Source organism: Falco naumanni, chromosome 11, assembly GCF_017639655.2.
Source record: "Falco naumanni isolate bFalNau1 chromosome 11, bFalNau1.pat, whole genome shotgun sequence".
NCBI classification, from domain to species: domain Eukaryota; kingdom Metazoa; phylum Chordata; class Aves; order Falconiformes; family Falconidae; genus Falco; species Falco naumanni.
Genome location: NC_054064.1, coordinates 26,358,186 through 26,374,791, shown reverse-complemented (window position 1 = coordinate 26,374,791; position 16,606 = coordinate 26,358,186). Strand labels below are relative to the sequence as shown.

Here is a 16,606-nt window from a genome sequence, read left to right as displayed (position 1 = left end):
TTGTGTCCAGCTGTTGTTAGAGCTAATATTATTCTTCAGATGTGTGCTTTTTCCCCTTAGTTACCTGGCTTTCAATGAGCAGAGCTCTTTATCGAATGAGATTATGCCCAGGATCAGAGTATTTTGTCCTTGAGTCTGATGGAATTTTGAAGTGTGATTTTAGACAGATAAAAATTTTTGTTATTGTGATTTTGAGAAACCTGGTTGTGGCACAGGATGTCCCTGGCCAAAGCATTGTACCAGCTGAACAAGGTTGTTCATCTGCAAAGGACTTAGGGTCTTAACTGTGAGCTGAGGTAAAAGAAAGGTAAGATAAAAGGATGTAAGAATGAGAGGCAAGATTAAGATTAGGAGCTTGGATGAAATTATTTTTGTCTGGCAATCTAACACAGATGTTACTGATTAGTTAGAAGAGACACGAGTCTCTCAGAATGGAGGAGGACATCCTTTTTGCTTCAGTTTCCTCTCTTAGAAAAAGGAGTGTTGACAGAAGCCTGCTTTTTGAATGTCACTGCAATTTTAACTTAGAGCTGTCCACCTTTCCCCTCTGACGTGGTTTACTGTGTCAGTGGGAAGCGTGATAGAGAGTGAGAGCCCTGGCCTCCGCGCCTCGACTTCAGCACAGAAATGACAGGCGTAGCACTAGTACGCTGGCACGCGGGCCGTGCTGGCTGGGATGGGATGACTCCACCGACTACATAAAACCACTGCAGGGGGCTGGGGCAGAAGTGAAGGTTGTTCTCTCAGTCAGCTGCTGCAAGATGTACTGAAGAACATCTGCCTTAGCTCTGAAGTCTCTGGTTATTTACTTATTTTCCCACATTTAGCCATCTGGGCAGCTCCTTGCGTTGCCTGTGTGCTCTCTTAATCTGATTATTTTTTCATTTGTGTTCAATCTTCATTTTTAGCTTAGTTGTGCTTTTTGTTTTAAACTCTGAAAAACCTTTTCTTGTGCATGCTAAGACTGTTTGATCTAGTTCATGCTGTACCTCCCTGAGTTTTTATATGAATGTTATGATCTTGTGAGCTGCTGCCTTTCAAATAGAAGATGCCCATCACATTTTTATGTGTTTCAGCCACCCCAAAATAGGTACAAATCATGTAAAATGCTTCTCTGTTGTTTCAGTGAACTTAACAAATGGGATTTCATGATGGTCCAGCACTTACACATAATGAAAGTTTGCGCAGCCTGAACTATCTCCAGTGGTCCTTGACTACTTTCCCTAAACAGTGGACCATGATTTTATGATAAGACTTACTGGTTTGTTAGGAGAGCTGGATGGCTATTACACAGTCTCTCCATACAACCATAAAGACTATTAAATATCATAATGAGTAAAGGAGAATTTGATCATTTTCTTCCTGTTTACATATTTTACTTGTATAATATAAAACATTCTACTCTATAATGACTTACACATAAGCTGGTATTCCCTTCTTCCTGCAATATTGCACAAATTCACACAAAACTGCAAAGCATGGTGTTAGATTCTTGAAGCATGGTACTTTCTGTTGGCTTTCCGTTAGCACACCTTGTCACTTCCAGTATTGGACACTTGCTGAATACTCACATGGATTAATAATCAGAGGTGATGCCTTTCTGTTTCCTCTCCTGTTGGAAAGCCTCATGTTTCTGCCTTAAAAAATCCAGATATCAGGTATTAGGTAAGATTTTTGAGTATTTAATTACCTGCCTGGTCAGAACAATGCTGGAAAAGGACCATTTTTCTCACTCCATTTCCTTCCACTGAGCAAAAGGAGTGGGAGCATGTTACAGAGAAGTCTCACGGTGTTTGATAATTGCACACAGCTAACTTGTGAAAGCTGTGCTAACACCAGCTGACCTGCTTAAAAAAAAAATTGAGTCTGCTTGCAGTGGGTACTGTAAAATACACCAGGATTGGTTGTTCTTCCCAAAATGGCCCAAAATTTAGGCTGCGTTGCTACAGAGTGGATGGATGAGGTACATGGCTCATCTTGAAAGTGAGGCAATAGTAAGGCAAGTGCACTGGCAATGTGGTGAGTAGATTTTGGCTCTAGTCTGGATCCTCTTCCAAACTTCGAAAGGTTAAAAATTATCTCTTACTCTGTTTCATTCTGAAGAGCCTCATGCTAAATAATCATTCCCAGAAGCATCCAGCTGTGTTTTCCAAAATTCTCTTTCCATAGTGCTCTGTAAAAATAGTGTGACTGGAGCTGTGCTGCAGATTCCTTAGGGTGTCCACCGTAACTTTCTGCTGTGACATTCTGACAGTATTGTAATGTTTCCATCTTTTTTTTTTTTTTTTGCTTTCCAGAACATAATTTGCCTCTAGCAAATGCTGCAGAGTTTTATTTACCACTGTACCCCATTTCCTCTTGAGTGCTTTGTAGTCTGTGACTGCTGAAGGAAGAGAGTTTTCCTGTTTACAAACACAGTTATTACCTTGTATTTCACCACAATAAATTGTGTTAGGTTTTTCCTCATCCATATGCCTGCCGTTCAGCTTGCTCTGCATCTTATTGCCATCTACCAGTATATTTATTGTCTTTCTCACAGTTTTCTGTTACCAGCAAGTGTGATTATTTTTACTGCCGTCTTTTTTTCCAGTTGATTTTCCAGGTGATTTTGTTTACTAATCCTTACAGCAGTTGGCTTCTGCTGAAAGCATCACTTAATGTCACCTCTTAAGTAGTGTCTTTGCTCTTCAGAGTAGAGTGAACGTGGTTGTGTGTAGTGGAATTTCTACTATTCTGTCTCAGGTGAGCAGCTGGCTCCCTTCAGATGAGCTGTTTTCTGTCTTACTTACCTAAGAGGGCAAATATGGGTTAATTGATGCCTAGATAGCATTTGAAAGGTAAGACTGCTTTCTACAACTCCACTGAAGGGTCATAAATTATATCGTAGGCATTTTTTATAGTGGGGTAAGTATGTTCTCAGCCCTGTATATGGAATCGAAGTATTCAGATGTGTAGAATGCTTCTGCCTGGTGAAATACATTAAATAGATAATGGTAGCTCATTATAAAAGCTAATAAATAATAAGTTTTAGGTTCTCTTTCCCCTTTTCTACAAGAAACAGAAGTAAAGCAGTGAGCAGTAGGTTTCATAACATTTTGCCAATGTGTTTGTTGGGGATTATCGAAGCTTGTGCTGTCTGCGTAGTTCTCTAGATCTACACTGTCTAGAAATTCTTTCCAGCTTATTACCTGAAAATTATTAGCTGAATTGTACTGAACTTAATTAAAATTCTTCATAAATGGCATTTGGCTCATTACACTTTGTCTGTTTTTCCCCCAAGAAATGTAAGTACTTTAATAGTCTTCTACTAAATGGAAAGAATGCATTTTTGAACTGAGATCATTGTAATCAGAAACCAAGGTAATGAGAATTTGATTTCTGGCTTGTTTTTTGGGGTTTTTTTAGGATGAGAGTAACTCGTCAAAAGGAGACTTGACTAAGACAAGAGAATCTTCACATAAAGCACCCTTATCCATGAGGGAACTGCAGAGCAGGTATGGAGTTTTTCTCTGACCAAGACAGAACAGTCATACTCATAATATCGCCCTTTAAATTTAGCTAAAAAATTCTCTTCCTGTTTTGATCTATGTAATTAATATATTGCACGGGGGAAAGGCTTCTGTAGGAGTTCATCCTACTGAGCTTTTTCACCTGAAAGCAAAATACAGTTAACTATAATTACGCCTTTCATACTGTTTGGCACTGTGTCAATATAGTCTTCATAAAACACTGATTTTGGAACTAGACTTGGTCATCAATGTGATCCTTGGGCAGTAGGTTTTGGATTTTATCAAGCAGAGAGCAAATTCACTTTAAAAATAACCAAATGGTTATTTTTCCTTAAAACTATAGGAATGCAATAATACATCGAAGTTTTAGTAATATGGTTTGGGGCTGTTTTGTTGGTTTATTCTTTTTTTACAAAACCTATATTTGGAAGAGATAAGCAACTTCAAAAAACCAGCAAATATATATAGTATTGTTTAGTAATTCAGCATGCCATATTTCAGAAGACATCTTGAAAACCTGAGACCTTGAAAACCTGGATTACGAAGGTTAATTATTCTGTGTACTCACATATATGACTAGGGCTTCATATTTTACTTTAGACACCATTTGAGTTGATTTTGACAACTTCTGTAATAGAAGTTAACAACGTTGATGTTCTCTATGTATGCACACAGTATTTTGTACATTTGGGGCACTAGTTTGAGGGAAGATGCTAAGTAATGTAAAACATCTTTGGGGTTGTGTGGCTTTTCTGTTCTTCTTAATATAAAGAGAGAGGTTCTAGAACTGTATTGCTAAATTTGAAAAGTCTTGACATTAGGAAGAAGAGGTTTTATTTTGATAATTAAATGTGATGCGGTATTTTGTTACAAATGTGGCTTCCCAAACCAGCACTGCATACCACTGAAAGCAGGGTAATTCAATATGCATATCATAGTGAACTTCTACTTGCAATTAGTAAGCTCTAAAAAGTTCATTTATGACTTGTTGGCTTTTTTTTAAATTCCTGTAATTTGTTGCAAGGGATCTAGTAAGTTAGATTTGCACATGTATGTGAAGTTGCTGCTGCAGTTGTTAGTATTTCTATACCCATGCTCGCTCCTGCTTTCTGCTTGTAGCCTTTTTGGTCCTTTATCCTTTGTTCTGACAGCTGCTGCAATTAAATTGTGTAGGATGTGTTTGTGAGAGAGAAAGTGTAAGTTTTTGTTTTGAGGCAGCTTTGGGACTTTGAGATTGATGCTGAAACTGCAGACCATGAAAAAAGAAAAAACAAACCCTAATACTACAGAATCATGAAGCGATGGGATATGAAATGTGGCACTCAGGTTGGGGAAGGACTGCTCCTTGGGTTTAGAGGCCAGCAGCTGTAGGCCCATTCACGGAAGGGCGAGACATAAAAGGACTCAAGGACAGTCTGATTGCTGAGTGTTTGCCACAGTGCTCATAAACAGGACACAAGGACAGAGACAGAGTTCATCGAAGGACATGGTACTGTCGACCAAATGTTGGCAGTAAAGTACATAGATGATTGAAAACCACTGGGAGTAAGGAAAAGGTCCGTGTTTTGTGAAATATTTAGTATATGATTCACTCAGAAAAGAACTTCTGGGACTCTTAAAGGAGATGTATGAGGGAACAAAAGCATATGACAGGTATTTCAGAGCAGGGAGTTGCGTGCAGAAATCCTGCTGTTAATATGATTTGTGAGTGTAATTCCCAGATTGCTTAGCTCAGGTTGTCAGCTGGTTTCCAGTTGAGACATGAGAGGGACTGTTCCCTGGCTTGGCTGTATCTTTGTCCACACCAGTGCTAAGTATCTCATGTGCAAGGGCTGGCTAATGGAAACACAGACACACACCCCTCCAAAAAGAGAAGGGAAAATAAAGCTTGTGTCTTTTATTTTAAGTCTTTGTCAGTACCAGAATAAGGAACTTGTAAAAGTTACTGCTGTTTTTTGAGTCTTTCCTTTACTGCAGTTAAAGTGGTTGGATTTTGAGTGTCTCTGGGTAGATTAAGCTTTTAGTAGAAGAAAAGGCAAGCACAGGGCTGACTGCAGGAAATGGATTCCAAGGAGAAGAGTGTCAGAGCTGTTTGTTCTATAGTTACAAGTGCCACTTCTAGTGCTGTGCCTCTTTGTTGGCCTCAGAATTCTCCATCAGAAATGAAGTAACACAAACTGCAGAAAAGAGGAGGTAAAACTTCAGCTGTTGATGGGTCGCCAGGGTATTGACTTGTCTACATTTAACACAGGCCTGTATAACTTTCCTATTGATTTTACTGTTTGGTAGGTTGGTTTCTTTGTGTCCAAACTGTGAAGCACAGTTCACTCTCTCCAGGATGATAAACAGGTTTAAATTTGCTTCGTGCTGTTGGCTGACTTTGAATGTTGAAGCTCTTTTGAAAAAGTGTGAAAGTGGCCTTCCTCCCTTTTTGATACTGGAGCCACATAGAGATTTTGTTGTTGGTTTGTGCGGTAAAGGTTGGCATCACCTTAATGTTTGAATGTAAGAAGTCTAAAAGCAAAAACTATTCCTTCTTTTGTTTTCCATGGGACAGTGGAAGCTCAGAAATGTGAATTTAGAAAACTGATCGTGCACGTTCCTCTTATTCCATCACCATTTTCCATTCTTAAAGTGAAAACCTTGTGTCTTGATGCAGCTAACACGTATATTTCTGATTCCTTTGACATAAGGTTTCTTTCATTTTGTTACACGTGTTTACTGATATTGAGGACAAAGTTTTAAGTACTGTTTGATCATAGTAGATTAATAAATGATATATATATAAGAAAATATAAAGCTTCCCTGTGAAATGCAATCTGTTTCCGAAGTGAGGATGGTCACTGTAAGCTTCACATTTCCAGTTTGATTTCCCAGGCTGAGAATGCTCAAGAAAGGCTAAAGATAACTCAGTCCTAATTTTTAAGTGTCTGAAGTGCCTAAATCTCTGAGCAGATAGAGGTGAAAAATGTCACCTCAGTAGTCCATTTTTGCTTATGGTTTTTGAGCTACTAGTTTCATGCTTTAATAAATTAATATGGCTCATTTCATTATATGACACAAGCCTTTGTTTTGAAAGTTTCAAGAGAAGGCGAATAGTCATGAAGTTTAGAAATACATACTTCAGATTTGTCAGTGTTTTGTAGTGATTTTCAGAGAATAGATTTCACTTCATAGATCTAGGAATAATTTCTCAAACCAACTGAAATATGAGACTGTATTTGTGTTTAGTATTAAAACAGTGACACAGAAGATGGGGTGGGGAAGGAACACTCAATTGCCACTATATCATAATGTATTTGGTAGAATACTTAATCCAAGATGCTTCCGATAGAGCACTTTACAGCTGCAACCACAGTAATTTAATATACCTCTGATAGATTGTCTTCATATTGAAATAGCTGCTTGTGGTTACGTTTTAACCTTCAAAGGACACAAAAATCCTTTTTTTCCTTGTCCAAAGGACACAAAAATGTTGCTCTTGCATAGGCTTAGTGCCTAGTCACACTGCTTATCAAAATATAGCAAAATTACTGCGTGCTCTTGGAAAATTAATTTTTTCTATTTGGGAGGTATTATCAAGTGCACTCAGGTTAAGTGGGGGAGAATTCGTGTGAACGAATGACGTGGGGCTCCCATTTCTTAGAAGTAGCTGCAGTGTAGTTTTTGTTTCAATTAGTGAAAGGTAATCTGTGTTTAGCAGCTCTACATTTGGATTTCTGCTGGTTTTGTGCTTCTGATTCCCCTTCCTTATCCTGATTTGATTGTTATTTCTTTTCTTTCTTTTGACAGTTTACCAGTGCAGCAGAACACTACTGGGCACTTGGATAATGGTGAATATTGGTCTAGTCGTGCAGCTGTATACAAAGGGAAGCCTCACAGAGTGATCTTTGAAGAAAGTCTTGAGAAAATCTACAGAAACATGTACCAAAAAGCTTCTGGCACTGTTTCAGGCCAAAACCCACACTCCTGATAGCAATTGACCTGGAAATGCACAGTACACAGTGTTCATATTTGTAATGAAAACTATTTTTATGTAACCAGTGTTTGTACTGTATTTTTAACGTACAGTTATGGTTGGGCAGGGTTTTGGAGAAATGGGGGTTTGTCCTGGGTTGCCAAAAGGAAACTCTTAACATTCCCCCTTTTCCCCACCCCACAAAAAAACACCAAAACCAAACAAACAAAAAACCCCAACCAAACAAAAAAAAACACAAACAAAAACAAAACCAAAAAACCAACAGCAACTAACTCCTCTGGTTCAGCAAGAGGGTGTTGCTCCTTTGAGACTATGAAAAGATAGTCTTTTGAAGACTAATAGGTCTGCTGGACATTCCTGTCTGATGTTAAACTCAGGTTTCAGCTGCAGCCAATTCTTACTAAATAATTAAAGCTATTTAGTAACTTAGAATTGGTTGAAGAAGCAATATGTCCTAGTGTTCAGAGCGGGGGTGTAAAGAGGAAGGTGAATGTGAGTGTTGATTTAAAAGTGTCCCACCTGGGCCAAAGGGAATTGTTTTCTAGAAAATTGCCTTTGGATTGTTTATTTTTGAGAAGGGCAGAAACTGATACTGACCTATAGATGTGCTTTCAAAGTAGTTTCAAGCACCTTTAGTCACAATTTTTCTAATACTGTCAAATTTTAAAAGAAACCCACCCAGCCCAGCAGCCTTTGTATCGGAAGAAAGGTTATCTTCACACACTGTGCATTTGAATGTTTCCAGGTTCTCTTGAATGCAGTCATGACATTTGCCAATACACTTGTAATTTTAAAAAATATGAATAAGAAAAGAGTGTGGAGGGGGAAAGACTGGAGCTAGTCAGCAAGCTCCTCATATACCCTGTACAGGCCTTCTGAAGTTCCTGCATCACAATCCCACCTAATTTGGAGCCTGTCCTTCCCAGTCTGCTGGGATCCTGTTGGCAGAAACCACATCGCTTTTGCTAAAGGCCACCAAATGTTCATCAGCAGTTCGATGCTTTCCCTGGGGATGGAACCTTTTCAGCCTTGCATTGAGCAGATCCCACATTAGCAGACCAGGGCAAATTGCCCATCTATTGAAAAACGGAATGTTTTAAAAGGGCAAGAGTGTCCATCTCTTGCTTCCTTTCAGAATGGGGGGAAAAAGCAAATGCCTGTTCTGGCTCCTTCCCTGACTGAGCGAGCAGATTCAGTTACACCAGTGCCATTTTACCTGTTATGATTGGATAAAGGATAAAGCCAGCAGTACAGATGGCAGAACATATGACTGTAACCTGCCAGCATGCCTAGATAAACAAAAAGTTGGTCTACTCTGCCTTCCATCCTTTAATGCTGAGACAACATAATTGATTTGAGAAAGCAGTTGGTGAGCAATTATGCTAGTGGGAAAGCACGTTGAAAGGCTGTGTGCTTCTGTTTCAGGAAAGGGGGCTCTCGGAGGAAGTGTCTTGCATATAGACATTTCTATTCCTTGTAACTGTGAAACCAGTTGAAGTGGATTAACACTGATAACTTCCTGTCCCTGATGCCACTTAGCACATTAGTGCTTTCAAAGGGCATTAGTTGCACAAGCCTTATGCTGTGGGTAAGTGTTGAGTCACTCTGTGAAGTAGTAGTACACTATTTTTGCAGAAGTGAAAAGTAAAATTTACCCAAGCTTTGCTGCTGAAGGGCCATGGAGTATTGTGCTACTAGGACCTGGTATTCATTCATTAGCCTGCGTCTGTGACCCCATATTGGTCCGTAAAGGAATAGTTTCCTTTTCCTTTCTGTTCGGGAAAGTGGATGTATTCAAATGGATCCTAAATAGGCAGGGCACGTTCTGAGACAGACTTTCCACGCTTTTGGTTTAAAATGAATCTACTGCAATCTGAAGGTTGGTGCAGTTTCCTGTGTGTGTTTGAGCCATAAGATTTAGTGTTCTTCTTATGGTATCCCACAGCTTTCATTCAATATTCTCTGTGTTTTCCCTCACCAGCGTCATAGCGTAGTAAAAGTTACGGTCTTCTGAAGGCTGGCTGCTCCCCTTTGGTCTAATCTGGTTCTGTGACATATAGATACTGTTCAATTTTTCTCTCCCCAGCAATCCAGGAGATCTTAGTCCCTGTTTGGTCGATGCATAGGAAGGCTGAATGCTGAGGCTTTGGGGATTTTTGAATGGATGAGTAAGGACACAAGTTGCCATGACTTCCAGACGCAGAGGGGATGAGGAAGGTTGGAGGCCACTGTGAAAAAGCAGGGTAATGTTTTCAGGTGGTCTAGAGGAGTGGCTGGGGTATAGCTGTTTGATTCCCCTAGCTAATGGTAGTATGGCAACCTTCAGGTTTTCATCAAAGATTAAAAATTTTTCGTCAAAGGTGAAAACTGGACGGGAGAAAAAAAAAAAGTGTCATCTATTGAATTTTGACTGGTATGAATATTCTCAGTGTAGCTTTCGTATGCAGCCTAACAAGAAATGAAGCATAGTCTCTGTGTCTTTGGCCCTGCTCCAGCTGCAAGGGGAGACAGTGTGTATAATGTCTTCCTGAATCAGCTGCTGTAGGATATGTTTTTCTCTTGGGTCAGAGTCATTCCACAGCTTATATGCTGTGATAACAGCAAAGAGTGTTCTCATCCAAGCACTGTGCTAGAAATCTGGTTTGGTTAAGGGAAAACTTTTCTCTGAAATTGGAGTTAAGACCCAAATTGCTCTGATCTGTCCATAAAATCTGCAAGCCACTTTATTTTCAGGAGAATTTGGCCCCTTCCCTGTTTGCTCAGCTAACCCTCTATTAATATGCATGCAAGCTCAAGTGCACTGAGCGCTGCTGCTCCTTTGCTACTGCAGTATCTGATAAGTGTAGGTTCAGGCAGTGAACCAACATAGTAATAAACTGTAATTGTTTGGTGCACCTTGCCTTCTAATACAATTTAAATCCCTTCTATCAAATGCAAATTTCTAGGTTTCTGAGTGACACTTTAAATAGCATTTTCTGTGCTCATTCCTTATCTTTTGCCATCCACAAAGTAGTCTGTTAGTGACAGTGGGATGGTATAATTCCACCCCCGTCATTTTACCTCCGAAAGGAAATCTGCCTACTCAAATCTAGAAATAATGGGCCAGATTGAGTGAATTAGTGTTTTTCTGTAGTCTGTCTCCTTGTCATGCCCTCCCCAAGTTGTTACAACCATGAGTATTCTCACCAAATCCTAGTCAGCATCCAGTGTTGCTTGTAGCGTGCAATCAGTGCAATATTTTAATCACTTTCATTTTAATAGGTCGGAATCTGCTTGCTATTTGCACCCTTCTCGCATTCCTACAAATAACTTGGTATAGTTTAGGATCTTGGGGTGGCTTTAGACAAGCTATCTGCCGGTGTTCAGTAGAAATGCACATCCTTTGTTGAGTAGTAGTGGCTTTGGAAATAGACCTGTTGTGGATTAAAGGCAAAAATGTCAAACTCTGTAATGATTTGCCTTATCTAAGACTTCAGCCAGAGGAAGGGAAGCTTAAATTGGTCCACTGGGGACAAGAGGCATAGGGATGGCTGGAGTGATGGGGTCAGGCAGGGGCAGCTTTGTAAGATGGATGGATGGCAGTGTTTATACTCCAAATCTGGGCAGCTTGGAAGACAATGAAGGTGTTCTTTAGATTGTGCATCACATGTTTGAATTTTACTGTTACTTTGGAGGCTGCCAAAATGGTGAGGGGAGAAAGAAATCTACCTATAGGTGTTGGGAATCTATTTTTTGGGTAAAATAAGAGAACATTCAGCTGTCCTCAGTATTAAATAGTCTTTTCCAGACTCCCTCTCATTGTTAGCTCAGCTGTAAAATGGGGAGTTTGTGCTCTGTTGAAGCTTAATTAAATGACTGTGAAGTGCTTTGGGATCCTGAGGTGAACGTTACAGAAATTATTTTGTGGAAGCCTGGGTGAAAAGTCCCATCTCATCTCCAGGTTAGTAAAAGGCTTTATTTTAATTTTCCCAGGTTTATTATGTTTTAATCAGACAATTATTAAGCAAGTCTTAATCTTATCAAGATAGAAATCTATTAAATCTAAGAGATGGCTGAAAAAGATAATGAACTGCTTTACTACATGTGCTTTTAGAAGCTAATCTTTACAGTTGCTGTCCTACTCTGCTTCTGTCTCCTGCATGATCCGGGTTCATCAGACTCATGCAGATTGCTCTCATAATTATTTTTTTTTTAATACAAATATTTTTTTTGCCATCCTGATGTCTTAGTGCTGTCTGCTATATGCACTAATGAGCACCACTAACATCTATCGCATCACTTGTTCTTCTTTCCCAAGAGCAAGGGGTGCAATGGTGTGTGCAACTCAACAGTGGAAAAGTTTGTGTGGCGTGCCAAAGGTCTGTTAGAAAAAGTCAGTTGGAAGGAATCGCTGCTTGTTCAGTCCGTGTGCAAGGAATAGCTTATTACATAATTCTGCTTTTCCTGATTTTTAAGCTTGAAAGTGTTTTCTGAAACATTGAACTATGCAACAGAATTCTTACCCTTTTAGCAGCGGTCACTTAACTGCGTCAGTCTTGTAATGTGGAATTTCTGGGTCATAGGAAAGCCTACCGTGATGTTAATTACTTCAGTGGTTATGGAGTGATCCATGTCAGAGTGCTGGGAGTATCTCCAGAGATTCGTGTAGTAGTCAAGGAATTTGGGGAAACTTTCAAATCAATGAAACTTAGCTTCTTGGTTCCAGTGAAAATGACTGAAGCTGGGAGGAGACAGCACTTCTGTGGGTGGTCCTCACGAGCTACCGCACTGACAGAAGCAGTGTCTGGTGTAGGTGGTGGTGTCAGGTAGCAGCAGGTAACTGGTCTTTGCCTAATTCCTTTCAGTTTCAACAGAAAAACCAGTGTTGTGAGAAGTGATCGGGAACCCCTGATAGTTTACTGTGTAATAGAAAGAGGAATATTAATCACAAGCCCCATTGGTTGCATTGAATTCCATGGAGAAAGCAGTAGAAACCAAAACATCATCAACCAAAGCCCTTAAAGGCTGAGGCTGTAGCTCCTTTTGTTGGCTTGCCAAAGACGAGCAGTTTGTGCCCCGTTTGTCTTCAGTGAGAAATTCTCTGAAGTGCGGTGGCAATTTGGCTGGCTGGCAACAGAAGGGCCCTGTAATGGGTCTCTGCGTGGTCTGTGTGGAGGTGGTGCTTCTCCTTGGTGCCTGGTGCCATTCAGCTCCAGGGGATTGCTTCTGACTAGCTGAGAGCTCTCTGCAGCCTGAGAAGTGGTGACCTGAGCCTGCTTCTGGCCTCTTCAGGGAAAGGAGTTTGCTGTTGCGAAGCACCATCCCTCTTGGTTTGTAAGAATTTACTGATCCTGAGGAGGCAGCACAAAACTTCTGTTCTGTGGTCAGGCATTTGCATGACCCTGTGGGGCCGATGCCGCTGAAGGAACAGAGCTTTGCGCCAGGTGGGAGGCTGGAGAGCAGGGGTGACTGCGAGCGGTTTGATGCGTGGCACGCCACGAATTATGCATTTCTATACCATTACTTATCAGTGTATAAAATAACCTGTGAAGCTTATAAGTAACAAAAGCACCATGTACGTCACTGAACGGTGGTGAATTCTAATGCTTCTATTTGCATTGTTACACTGACTTGAATTTTTGAATGTTTAGCGGATTGTGTTGTTACTAAAACTATAGTTGAACTATTTCATTCAGTACTCCAGTAGTAAACATTTGCTAAAAGGTTGCTTTGTCTGCCTCCTTGTTTTCACCACAGTCATCTAGTGTTTACGTACATTTTAGCCTCTGTGCCATTTTTGAAGGCTTTATTTGTCTCATTTACGGTTTTGGTTTGGATAATACTTAAATATGAAATCCATCTGGGAAACATATTGTATATTCACGTTGAGGGGTAAAACCAGTTTTTAATTAAAATTTTATACAGCACTTGTATTTCACTTTGTCCTGTTTTATTATGAAACACTTCAATCTTCTTCCTAAAACACATATGTCTTGTGCGTTTCAAGATGTTCCTTGTTGCTCATGCAGAACCAGTTTCTGAGCTCTGTCAGCAGAGTGCCATATGTTCTGGGGTTCATTTAGCTTCTCTGGCGTTTGTGTAGGCAGCATATTGGATGTAACGCAGCTAAGCTCTGCTCCATTCTTTTCTTTGTAAACTTGTCAAGAGATGAAAAAAGCAGGGAGAAGAAAACACTGAATAATACTTGAGTGATTTGAATTATCAATAGGTTCTGGTAACTTGGCCAATCAAAATTGCGGTTTCTCTTGTACTTGAGGATTTTCCTTAATTACGATTTATGCATAACCCATACAGTGATGCATCCCTTGGTGCTCCCCAGTTATTACACCCAAAACAAGTGCTGAAGATTGAGATATAACCCAAGCCATTTGGAAATGACAAGCATTAAATGCTCTTATTTTTGCATTGATCTACTATTGCGTTTTTTGATTTGGTTTGTTTGTTTGTTTGTTTGGGTTTTTTTAATAGGTGATGGGCATGTTAAGGGATTGTACTCCTCTTTGTTGTCTTCTGGCTTTGTAGAAAGTAACTCTCCATTGTTTAAAGCTGGTACTGAAAAGCAACATCTCAAGACTGATGGTGCCCTCCTGTTTAAAAAAAAAAAAAAGTAATTTTCCTTTACAAATCCACTCTGGTTTCCATTCCCTGCCCCCCATAATCTTGGCCATGAGCCAATAGGTACCATCAGTCTTTAGTGTACTCTGGGTATGTAGCAGCACAGCCCTGTTCATTGATAGTAGCCGTATATTGTCAGGTACTGATCTGATCTGACGAAAGCGTTTTAGATCCGTCCCAGTGACCGTGGCAGAGGACCAAAGTATTGCTGGGATTCTGTAGCTAGAGCTCAGAAACAGAAGAAAAGGAAAAGAAGGAACCAGAAACTGGTTTAAAAGGAGTGCATATTAAACTGGTTTAAAAGGAGTGCATATTGAACTGGTTCCCCTTTGCTGAGGGATGAGGCCGGAGGGAAAGGGCTTGGTATGAGTGTGGGGAGGAGCAGGGAGGGAAATGTCTGCGGTTCTGACCTCAGGTGGGTCAGAAATAACCAGCTGGAGTGACATGAGTGTAAACCTGGTTGAAGTGACAGGCAGCTCAGCTCCTGGGACTCTATTTACACATGTTTGAAACAAACAAAAAAAGATGTGTTTGTTCCCCAGGAAAATCTGTTTACTTGGCATTCAGCTCATGTAAAAGCTGGAACTTCTTTTCATGGAAGACATAGAAACAAAGCAACTGACATTTCTGCTTTGATGTGAGGCTGAAGCTGAGATTTGATTTTGAAATATGAAAGTAAACTGAAACTACCTCCAATGTAAAGGTGTGGGGGGTTTAATGACCTTAAAAGTTTTGAGAAGATTTTTTTCCCCTCTCCTTAGGGACCAGAAGAAATTATAACAGTAATCTTACTTATAGCTGTAAGTCTATGGAGACAGTGGCTGCAGGTTAATGAAAAATTGACACTGCTACTTCCCTGTGCTTCCAGCAGAATTTTTTTTCTTCAAACTGATGAGAACTATTGCACTGCGTGAGCTGGTTATGAGTCTCACATATTAAATTGAATGCTGCTTTTCTGGAAGCTACAGGAGCAAGTCACCAGCTGAACGTTTTGAACAACGTTCCTTTTTTGAGCAAATCAGCAGAAATTACGGGTTTCTTAAAATGGCTACCCTGGTCCTTGTCCTCGTCCTCCCCCCCCCCCCAGAAATAAAACTTGCTGTGTTAGACTAAACCAGCAAGTGGGCGGAGGAATTGTCCCCAGTGATCTCCATCCCAGCACCGAGGCTGGAGTGCAGTCAACCCAGCCAGTAGCAGTGTAGTAGGGAAACGGCACCGCAGAGCAGTAACTGAGCGCTGCAAGTGCAGTTGCTGTTACGTTTTGCACACACGTGTGTACTGTTACACGCCGTTGTGCCCAGCCCTTGTGTGGCACCGGGACTCCTCAGGGAACACCCTGCGGCTCACAGGGCCGTGGGCAAATGTCCTCCCCAGGGGCGTTTCTGCAGCGGTGTTTGGGGACAGCTTGTTCCTCGTTCCTGGGAATCGTGCACTGAAATGGCACGAACTCAGCAGCGCCGGCTGACTTTGGTTTGTACTCTGACAACTTAATAGCTGTTGTCCTTGGCGGGGCGGTGCCATCTGGTCTTGCTTGGACAGCTTATCTGTAATATCGCACGGCATGATATTTCAGTTTTTGCTTATGAAATCTTGGGCTGTGCTCGAATGGCACAGTGGCACCTTGATGCCAGCCTTGACCAGACGGCACATGCTTAGGTAACACACACACGTGCCCCACCCCACCCCCCTCCATGTACCGTGATGGAGATGGGTACACAGAGGTGCTGGAAATCACGTTTGAGGTAAGTGGAGGGAAGGCGTGAAGATGGCTTCTTGTATTATACAGGATCTCGGGTCAGGAGTTGGAGCCGCTGGGTGTCCACAGAGTTCCCTGCTCCCTTTGAAGGACCTAAAACCTATTAGAGACTCTGAAGAGTGCCCAGTCCCTCTGCACCTCGGGGCTGAGGGGCTGTTCTGGGACAGGAGCATTCTCCATCTCTCCCGTCAGAGTTTCAAGACTCGAGTCACAGAAAGGTGGAGAAAATGTGTGACTCTGAGGATCAGGGGCCACTTGGGAAAAGGCAGTGCTGTGTGCAGTGGAACTTGGGGCAATGGTGGGCAACACCAGCAAGGACTCCTCCTTAAGCACTTCTCCAACAAGGACATCTGTATTTTCGTGTTCCCGGCAGATTTGCCATCTCCGTGGGGGGCAAAGATACATTTAGGTGATGAGGGAGCTGTCATCTTTCACTTCTCTGACCAGGCAGTGACGTTTCCTTGCAACCTTTTGCAGCCTGAGAGGGGACCTTCACCTCCATTGCAGCAACACCGTGTTGGGACAGCAGCTCGACAACTGGCTGCTTCGCTCACGTTCACCTGCTTCAGAGGAGGTTGTACAAAAATCTCACATTATTGTGACACCAACATTTGACCTATGCTAAAGAAGTCACTTTTATCTGTTGCTCCTTGTGCTGCCTTCACAACATGCTGTATGTTGCTCTTGCTGCTCCAGGCAAACAAACAAAAACCTGTTCATACCGGGCTTTGGGGAATCACCGAGGTT

The 16,606-nt window shown here is 41.2% G+C and overlaps 1 protein-coding gene across 2 annotated transcripts in view; it reads left to right on the top strand.

The window, feature by feature from the left end:
• SPATA6 (spermatogenesis associated 6) overlaps positions 1-13,400 on the top strand; it is a 45,805-nt gene extending 32,405 nt beyond the window's left edge. For both annotated transcript variants that reach the window (XM_040610307.1, XM_040610306.1), the window contains exons 12-13: positions 3,406-3,494; positions 7,302-13,400. In XM_040610307.1, the coding sequence (XP_040466241.1) occupies positions 3,406-3,494; positions 7,302-7,482 (270 nt within the window). In that variant the 3' untranslated portion in view covers positions 7,483-13,400. The remainder of the gene's footprint in view (positions 1-3,405; positions 3,495-7,301) is intronic.
• The last annotated feature ends 3,206 nt before the right edge of the window (positions 13,401-16,606 follow it).